Consider the following 10,658-nt stretch of genomic DNA (forward strand, 5'->3'; position numbering starts at 1 on the left):
TGTTGCCAACTACCTGAAAATCAGATAAGGGACACCCAGCCGAGCGCCCCTTCTTTCCATGAAAAATAAGGGACGCCCAGAAAAAGGTACAATTTCAGTGTATCCTATATTAAAATTGGCTAATGGGAGAGCTGGCGGGCGGACGGACATATACAGAGATCTCCTTGCCCATACTGTATGTGGATATATACTAATGACATCATGGATCTCCATATATGGGCATAAAAGGGATACAGGTAGACAGATAGAAACAGACATCTCCATATATGGGCGTAAAAGAGACACAGACAGACGGGTACAACGGGTACTCTGACAAAGCCCCCGACACTATGACTCAGACATATTTGTCGGATCAGAAGTGCGACGTAGGTGTGAGCTGTGAGGGTTACGTAGCGGCCCGAACCTCTAGTATATATGTCACAGGGAAATTGGCATTCCATGGAAATTGATAGAGGGGCGCTCGCTTTTAGGCGCGGGGCTTCGGCGCGAGCCAGGGCTTTTCGAGACAGGGTTTTTTACGCGAGGCTCGCGAGGAGGAGGAGGAGGAGGAGTAGGCACGAGGCGGGGCTTTGATACGAGGCGGCGCGAGGAGGAGGAGGAGGAGGAGGCGCGAGGCAGGGCTTTGATGCGAGGCCGACCTGGCTTTTGTTGTTCCCCCCCACATAGAAACCAGGAAGCTACGCTAGGGGAACGCTGAACACGCGTTCACATGCACACGTGATAATACTTATTGTCCATGACGGAGGCGTGCCGACTCAGCAGAGCTTGAGGCCGAGGAGGCGCGCCCTCGCGCCTCCAGGCGCGAGTGCCCACGCCGACCGGCCGAAGGTCTGCTAGTCGAGTCAGCGCCGTCCGAGTTGTGAACCGATAGGGGGAGAATAGATCTTTTCATGGGTTACAGTCTATGGTTACTATCCAGTGTCCACGACGATACACATGTGTGCGTGTGCGTGTGTGTGCACGCGTGTGTGCATGTGCATGCGTGTGGCTTGCATTCATTGCCCTCTTGTGTTGGAAATACAGAATTGCCTGGGTGGGTGGTAAAAACAAGCGCTCCTTTTTCAATTTCCCTGGAATGCCAATTTCCCTGTAACATATATATATGTACAGTTTCCAATGGTGGACAGTAACGGAGTAAATGTACTTGAGTACCGTACTTAAGTACAGATTCTGAGGATCTGTACTTTACCTACTTTAGTATTAGATTTTTTATATATACTATAGAGTAATACTTATTACTCTTACTTGAGTATATTTCCAAGACAAATATTTTACTTTTACTCAAGTACATTTCTAGGAAGGCTGTAAAGTACAGGGTACTTTTAGGTTGGCGGTTTTTTTTCTTCCCTAAAGTGCAATTGGCAACACTTCTGCTCTCACACTAGCCGTGTTTCTGGCTTCTGTTTACTTCTACTTTTACTTGTACTTTAAGTATTTTTTATGTACTTTTACTTGTAATTTACGTATTTTTAAAAGCAATGACTTTTTTACTCTTACTTTTAACTTGAGTAACATTTTGACTGAGCTACTTCTACTTGTAGTGGAGTAAATTTGACTAGGAGTATCTGTACTCTTACTCAAGTAGGTACTGGGGTCGAGTACTTCGTCCAACTCTGAAATTCAAGAATAGCAGCGGGTCAAATAACAGACGGGTCGTAGCATTGGGCACCACGAAGGGTTAATCCGCCCTGATGGCTACCAGTTCCCACCTGATGTTGTGTGGGAGTTCAGACTGCTCCAGACCGTACTGGATAACTGCTAGCTTACATAACGTCTTCAGACTAGGACGTCCAAGACGTACTGTTCATTACGTCTGTGTCCTCCAAAGAGGATGACACGATCTCCCACAATGCAACAGCACATCATAGTCATTGAAGGTAGGCTTTTCCCTTTGGGCTCAATCTTCTTCCAGGAGAAGGTCTCTGGACTGAATTTCCACATACAATTGAGTCTAGTAGTATGATTTATAAATATATACAGCTCTCCATTGTAGGTAAAGGCTGAATGACACCAGTGTCTTTCTGTAAGAAGCTGTGCAAAAGGTGTCCAACTGCTGTTCAGCCAGCAGTTGGTCTCTGTGTCAAACACTCTGATGGTGTGATCCCCCCCCAGCGCCCAACTACAAACATCTTTGTCCCGATGATGGTGGCAAAGTGAGCTGCAGGGGTTGGAGGTCCTCTGGTGTTAATTAAAGTCCAGACCATTGTGGTGGTGTGGAACGTGTAAATGTCCTTATAGAATCCATAGTTGAATCCTCCATGAATATACATGACCTTCCCCAAGACACAGGCTGAGTGATTGTGACTCGCCTCTGGAACAGTTCCAGAAACCTTGGGCTCGAACCATCCGTGGGCGTCCACATCAAATGCATAAAGCGCGTTGCAGTAGTCCCCTCTGTCATATTCAAAACCCCCCCAGATTTAGATGATATCTTCTATCAGCACAGCTGTGTGGCCCCAACGACAGGATGGAACCTCAATGTGATGTTCTCCTCTTCCAGTTGTCACTGGGGTCAACTTTCTCCATCGTAAAGACACGGTGTTTAAGACGTGAACATCAATATGATGATCCTAGTTGTCGTTCCTGAACCCTCCAATTGAGTAGACTTCGTCTCCCACGGCAACAGCAGCCTGATGGTCAAACTCTGGTCCTCTGTTCAGATGCAGCGTCCAGCAGAACATTTCTCACAACAGCTCCTCCAGGGATCAAATTAGATTCCTCAAATGTAATTTGGGACTTGAACTGAGATGTCTGACAAATGAGCTTCAAAGGTAGCTCTGTCAAGAAGAACCAGGTAAAGGCGTCGAGTCAAAATAAGTAAGTTGATGAAACCTGATGATAAAGTCTTGACAATATTTGTAAACAGTATCCAATTCTGGTTAGAGATGGATGGAGCATCCAAGAGCGTTGGTTGAATTCTGCTTTACCTGGAGACTGTGTCTCCTTTTATACCATGGTCAGACTGATGATGTCATCCTGACATGATGTCATGATGCGTCGTCCATATTCATATATGGATTCCCAAGGTCAGCCATGCATGTCCAAATATAGAGTCCATGATGTCAGACTTAGATGGGACAGTCATCTGAATTTAAGGGGTTCTGGGTGGTCAATCATACCGAAATATGGTGTCTGTGATGTGGACCCACTAACAGCAATAGCCGTGATAACCAGGATTCACTCAAACTTAGCGGGTAACTATGGCGACCTATCAAAACAAACCTTTTGAGGTGAGAGCTTTCGTAACAGCCGCCCCCACATTTCCTGTGGAAATCTGTAAAGAATGGAGGAGGACGGAACGGAATACATCCGTCTCTGGGTGTAAGAAGGCAACTAGTTAGGCTAAATGGAGGCACGTAGGTCCAGTCTCCAATTAGATCCTGACTAGGGATGGAACGATATGAAAATGACATGTTACGATTATTGCTACAATTAACGATATTGTTTTTAACGATAGTCCTTTTTGGACTTCATGGAAGAGAGTAATTGATTCAGACCGGTTCAAGATATTTATTTAGGTTGCTTTGATGAAGTAATAAGAGACGTCCCACCCTCAATTGCGCACACACATACGGGGGACCCCGCAGATCTTTGGCCTGTCTCACTGGTCGGATGTGGGAGGATTGGGGTGACGGGGTGCCCTGCCGCTTCTGTCGGTTCCGCCGTGGGGTGGCGCTACCCCGTCCCATAGCATTGGACATAAGACTTGTGTCCGGTGGTGTAGGTCGAGGATTTTGACAGCGCCAGTCCAGGGTGGGGGGCTGCAGGGGCGTGGGGCCCTCCTCGCTGCAAATTGCTGTCCTTTCCTCATCAGGGTGGTGGGATCCGTGCTAGGGATTTTTGCTGTGGCCCCCCCCCCCCGATAACTATACTCCCCTACTTCTGAAGCTTTACCACTTGATATGTTTTTGTTTTACCTTTTGTTTTATTGTTCTTGTTTTCTGTCTTACGCTTATGATTTTCTGTACTGTTTTGTATGTAGGTCTGAGTCTGCTGTAGTCTGTTGTTGTAGTCTGTTGTTGTAGTCTGTCTGACTTTTGTTAACCACTTGAACCCCCCACATCCCTATTCTGGGGGGAGCGTTCGCCAAAAATAACCGATCTGCAATCTCACAATGCGTTTTGAGCTTGTATATCAGCTATTTTTGCCAAGTCGATTTGTGTAGAGTGAAATAAGAGCGTACCAAATGCACTCTTTACAGGTCGGTTTTTATCAAGTATTTAAGAGGTACTGAATGTGTAGCTCAACAAAAGCTAATTCATCCTAGTTTATGACGAATTTCACGATAAATTGAAATCTCTGCGATACGATTATTGTGAGTGGTGTTTTATCACTATAAAGATATTAAAGGTAGGGTAAATAATTTACTTTGGTTAAAATAAGTGTTAAATAGCTCTATATTCTGATAGTACTCATTGCTATAGAGTGTTTGTTCAGTAAAAAGAGTCTCCCATGTCTCTCCAGCTCTTTATTAAACAGTAAATGCATTTTCAGTGCTCTCTCCTGATTGGCTTAAATGTTGTCACCTACCTGAAAATGTATTTATATTCTGTTTACTACAGAGCTGGAGAGACCCCTGTGATCGTACTCTGTAGCAATGATTACTATCAGAATATAGTACTTTTAACAACAACAAAAAACAAAAAATATCACTTACCCTACCTTTAACGATTATTGTCCCATCCCTAATCCTGACATCCTGAGGAAATGATGCTCTTCTCTTAGCCACCCTGTCAGAAGCGTACTTTAGGGACAGAGTCTGAATCGGCAGTGTGACAGTGTCCAGGCAATTGGGCTCCTGGGCTTTCTTGGATGACTTGGTCTTGACTTGGATGTCATTCGTTATCAAGGACGATCTGGCTGCGTGCCAAACCCTCACCAATGGGTGAGAGTAAGCCGCCCCATGCATGCAGGATCAGAACGAGGTCTTTGAGGAGAATCACAGGGTTCCACTTCAGATTGAGATGGTCGGATATCCTCAAAACATTTGTATACGTTTTGAAAACGTGTTAAACGAGACCTTGTGCACAATCAGTACTTTTGGTGCTATATAAATACAATTAAAGTATAAAAATAGGGAATGCATGCCCTGTTATGCAATACCCATTATACCCGTTGACAGTTTCTGTTAGTGATGTCCGATATTATCGTCCGATATTAGCATAAAAATGTAATATCGGAAAATATCGGTATTGGTGTTTTTTTAAAAGTTACAGGAGTTCTTACTGTATGGTGTGTGTGTGATATGAAAGGTGAGTTTACCATAATCACAGTAATCCTTAATCATATTCCATCATATTCAAGGGCTTTTGCAGAGAAATGAGACTCCACTCACTTTCAAATTAGAGCACTGCAGAGGGCAGGTGTGTGTGTCTGGGTCCAACTAACAAAAAAAAAAGCATGGGTTTCCGAGGCTAGTGTCCAACTGACAGTCGTTGACGCTCGTTAATGTCGTAGGCATCAAAGCAATCATGCTTCTGCACTGACAAACAGGCCAACATCTAATCTAAGATTAGTGGGACTCATTCAAATGACCACCAGTGAGTCCCGGGACTCACTTTATTGAAAACCTGAAAACATCATTATTATATTACATTTATCAGATATTATATTGATAGTTTAGCTATTTTATCTTATTATATATGTGATGTTGTTATCTGACAATTAGTTGACTTTTGGTGAAAAAGCATAGGCCTATATCGGTATCGGTTGATATCGGTATCGGAAATTAGAAGTTGGGCAGTATCGGAATATCGGATATCGGTAAAAAAGTAAATATCGAACATCCTTAGTTTCTGTATATTATATTAAACACTTGAACCCCAGCATGCATATGCTGGGGGAACATTAGCCAAAAATAGCAGATCTACAAGGCAAGCTCACAAGCTTGTAGATCGGCTATTTTTGGAAGAGATTTTGGTGTAGATTGAAAAAAGCTGTCCAAGTACAGATGACTAAGTCTAGACTAGAGGGGTTAAGTGGTTAACAACCTGTATCATAGTATAATGTATATGAGCCGTTTGAACTTGTAAGATGTGTGTCATTGATTGATTACCCAAAAAATAAGGAACAAAGTTGGACAATGTCTCTAGTGTAGAGTGTCCCTTATCATTTCAATAAGTCTTCTAGTTACCACCGCACGCCAGTGGTGTAAAGTAACTAAGTACATTTACTCAAGTACTGTACTTAACTCATTCACTGCCAGATTTATTTCAAGCTGGTTGGTCCCTCTGCCATGATTTTGCGATTATTATAAGTACCGTAGTCACAGAATATTTATCTCCAGTATGATTGATCCCCTGATGGTTGTTAATCACTGAGGGTTTTCAGGTGTGGTTTCACAAATGTTAACGAGGTCATTGTGACCTTGTTGACATTTGTTGTCTGATGTTTGAAAATAGCATGTTTCACTCAAAAATACATGGTAAAACACAGGAAAGTTTAGATTTTTTTCTCCGTTTATTTTTTAACATTGAAGTGAATGGAGCAGCAACTTTTTGGATAGCGTTATCTCCTAGTTCCCTTGAGAAAAACAAAAAAAACAAAATAAAAAGTAAAAATTTCCGGACTTTTACTTGTAACAGAGTATTTCTACATTGCAGTATTGATACTTTTACTTAAGTACAAAATGTGAGTACTTCTTCCACCACTGCTAGTTACCCTATACTGCCAACACAAGTGCATGCTCTAAGCCAGGGGTCTTCAACAGGGGGTCCGGGACCCCTAGGGGGTCCTCGGAGTTACTACAGGGGGTCCGCCAAATCTTTGTGACATGATTTTCTTTTTTACCTTAACCACTTGAACCCTAGCATCCCTTTCCTGAGGAGAACTTTAGTCAAAAATAGCAGATCTACACACAGATCTGCTATTTTTGACAAAGAGTTCTACTGTAGGTGTAGAGGGAAAAGATCTGAAACACGATTTTATACAATATAGAGGGGGTCCCTGCTTCATCTCTCTCTCAGCTAGGGGGTCCTTGGCCTGAAAAGGTTGAAGACACCTGCTCTAAGCATTACACGTACTGCAACAATAGGGATGCTGGGGTTCAAGTATTTAAATGAAGTCATATTTTCATTATTCCAGTGCAAAGTTTTAACTAGTCACAATGATATATTACATCACATTATATTATATTATTATATCTTTGGTGTTTGTGGGGATCGGGTCAATTCTGTGCCCTCTTTCCTCCAACATCCGAATGACACACACACACACACACACACACCCCACACACACACACACACACACACACACACATACACACACACACACACACACACACACACACACACACACACACACACACACACACACACACACACACACAGAATCAGTATTCTACTTGTATATTTCAGAGAGTGTGAGGTCTCCAACTTCCCAGGAAAACCACCACTAGGGGGCAGGACAACCCAGACTCTGTGCGGCGTGCGCGCACGTGTGTGTGTGTGTGTGTGTGTGTGTGTGTGTGTGTGTGTGTGTGTGTGTGTGTGTGTGTGTGTGTGTGTGTGTGTTCATGAGAGTGAGAGAAGAGAGGCCCAACTCTTTTCTCAGTATTTATATCTCTGCCAACCTTGTTTGTTTGATGGTGCATGTGTGTGTGTGTGTGTGTGTGTGTGTGTGTGTGTGTGTGTGTGTGTGTGTGTGTGTGTGTGTGTGTGTGTGTGTGTGTGTGCGCGCGCGCGCGCCTATGCGTGTGTGTTTGTGTGTGTCATCTGACAAAAGCTCCATCCACCCATACTCCACAGGGCTGCTTGTTCCCAGAGACCCACAGATCCAGGACACCCAGTCTTTCGGCTGCCTCTATCCCAGACACAGCACCCTCAAAGCGGACACCAGGCCTGACCCAGCGCCCCTCGGCTCCTGGCTGTCATTTGTCTATATATGCTCCTAGAATGGATTACTGATGACGGATGGTAGAACATAGACGCATATGATTCACAGCTGTATGGAGATACTGCACTTTTAAGAGAGAAGAGAAGAGAAGAGAAGAGAAGAGAAGAGAAGAGAAGAGAAGAGAAGAGAGGAGAAGAGAGGAGAAGAGAGGAGAAGAGAGAAGAAGAGAGGAGAAGAGAAGAGAGAAGGACAAATGAAAGGATATTCAGAAGACATTAAATAGAAAAGAATAGAGAACAGAGGAGAGAGTTAGAGAGAGACGTGCATCTCTTGCCCTGCCAGGAACCAGTAATTAGACCGTGAACATCCAGTTAACGCTGGAAATCAACTGGTATTCTATCAGCAAACCTACTGGGAATATATATTTTCATATATAAGAAACACTATTCGATACTGGGAATTTACTGAAAACCTCTCTGGAAAATACTCGCCTCCAACTTGTCCAATTTACTGGACATTGACTCACTCAGGACCGATTTAGTTTCTAAAGTCCTACCGATAACATTTGGAACTCTTCTCAACACTACAATTATTAACTCAATTCCATTGGGTTTCTATTGGGCTTTGGGGTTGTATCCTCATTCTGACCAGGAACAGCAAACGGACGTTTGAACCCATCAACGTTGGAGATGTGTCCGTCCGTCCGCCTGTGTCTGTTGCTGCTGCTGCTGTCTGTCATCGTGTCTGTCACCGGTAGGAGGAGCGACAGACTGACAGACAGATCTTCCTCCGCTCCCTCCTCCTCCTCCTCCTCCTCCTCCTCGTCTTCTCGTATCAAACTGGAGCCGTTCTGGAGCACGGAGACCCTCAGGACCCGGGGGGAGGAGGTGGACTTCCCCGTGCCCGAACAGGACGTTCTGCTGTCCGACCCGTCGGAGCCGGACGTCGGGCGCCGGCGGTCGGCCCGCGGCGCCGAGCCGGACGAGGAGCAGCAGTCCACCTTTGGCCAATCGTACGAGAACGACTCCGTGACCACGCCCCACGACACCGAGTTCGCCAACGCCACCGAGCTGACGCCCGCGGACGAGGACGACGACAACCGTCAGAACCAGGACAACGATGGCCGCCGCGGTAACGGGTCCAGCCCGGGCCTCTTCAACCCGTTCTACCCGCTGGCGGAGGGCTCGTACGTGGCGTACGCCGTCCTGTTCCTGGGCGGGCTGGTGCTGGCGGTGGGCGTGGTGGGCAACATGGCCGTCATGTGCATCGTGTGGAACAACTACTACATGAGGTCGGCGTGGAACTACCTGCTGGCCAGCATGGCATTCTGGGACTTCCTGGTGCTGGTGCTGTGTCTTCCTGTGGTCGTCATCAACCAGCTCTCCCATAGGAGGATCCTGGGCGACATCACCTGCCGCATGGTGCCTTATATGGAGGTGGGTGGGGGCAAAAAGAGCGTGGCGTTTCTGTGGCTTTTAGTGGATGTTATTATCTCCGCTCGGTCGAAAGGCTGGGAAGCAGAGATTATACTGTATAACTTTTTCAAAATCAGCCTCATGGTGGTGCTATAACAGGTCGCTTCATATTTTGGCCTAAACCTCTTGAAGCGTAAGTCATGTATTTTCCCCCTGGATTGTTTAGATCATGATGCAACATTTTTGCAACATGATGCAACACTTTTTAAAAATGTATTTGGTCACACAAATCAGTACACATTATATGATTTTTCATGGGCCATTCCGATTGGCTAAGATTGGCTTCCAAAGTTTTCGGGAGGGGCCCGTTTTGCAAGAGAAAAACCACACATTTGAATCACACATTGAAGTACCCACGGCTAAGCAACCCAGCCTGGTGGAGATCTGCCCTCTGTGGAGCACACTTTTCTAGTTAACCACTTAAATACTAGTGACTACTGCCCCAGTGCTCTATACTTGATCCGCTCCTTTGTCCCTCTACACCAAATCTCTTCACCAAAAATAGCTGATCTACAAGCTCACTCATGTTGCAATACGTTGTGAGCTTGTAGATTAGCTATTTTCACAGAATGTTCGGCCCAGCATAGGGACGCTAGGGTTCATGTTATTAAAGGTCAGTAAACATGGATGACAATGATGAGGTAAAAAAATGAATCTCTGTGTCATGAATCAAATCAGAGCAGCGGTAAAGTGCCTGTCCACCACGCTGAGGTTGTGGGTTCAAATCCACTGTGGTGCAGCCGGCTTTATCGAGTGTCTACACTCTACACGAACACAATTGGACCTAAAAGTTATTCTGGAGACTGAAGCTGCTCTCATATTGACAGTTGGTTGTCATTGTTAACTGCCTGTTGAGACTCTACTGACCAGTACAGCCACATTCTTCTAATCTACTGTTGTACTGGGAGCTGACCAGTACAACTACAATCTTCTACTGTTGTACTGGGAGCTGACCAGTACAACCACAGTCTTCTACTGTTGTACTGGGAGCTGACCAGTACAGCCACAGTCTTCTACTGTTGTACTGGGAGCTGACCAGTACAGCCACAGTCTTATACTGTTGTACTGGGAGCTGACCAGTACAACTACAATCTTCTACTGTTGTACTGGGAGCTGACCAGTACAGCCACAGTCTTCTACTGTTGGTCACAGGGAGCTGACCAGTACAGCCACAATCTTCTACTGTTGTACTGGGAGCTGACCAGTACAACTACAATCTTCTACTGTTGGTCACTGGGAGCTGACCAGTACAGCTCCGGTCTTCTGTTGAACTGGGAGCTGACCAGTACAACCACAGGCATCTACTGTTCCTACTGGGAGCTGACCAGTACAACCACAGTATAGTGTAAC

At 45.2% G+C, this 10,658-nt stretch overlaps 1 protein-coding gene across 1 annotated transcript in view; it reads left to right on the forward strand.

The window, feature by feature from the left end:
• Positions 1–1,849: 1,849 nt before the first annotated feature.
• Positions 1,850–10,658, forward strand: part of gpr37l1b (G protein-coupled receptor 37 like 1b) — a gene marked incomplete at both ends in the record, with an annotated part of 15,916 nt that continues 7,107 nt past the window's right edge. Inside the window, 4 exons of the mRNA XM_080444063.1 lie at positions 1,850–1,877; positions 2,113–2,166; positions 7,746–7,866; positions 8,591–9,269. Coding sequence (XP_080300189.1) covers positions 1,850–1,877; positions 2,113–2,166; positions 7,746–7,866; positions 8,591–9,269 — 882 coding nt within the window. The remainder of the gene's footprint in view (positions 1,878–2,112; positions 2,167–7,745; positions 7,867–8,590; positions 9,270–10,658) is intronic.

This window comes from Gymnoscopelus braueri, assembly GCF_963280865.1.
Source record: "Gymnoscopelus braueri genome assembly, chromosome: 12".
NCBI classification, from domain to species: Eukaryota; Metazoa; Chordata; class Actinopteri; order Myctophiformes; family Myctophidae; genus Gymnoscopelus; species Gymnoscopelus braueri.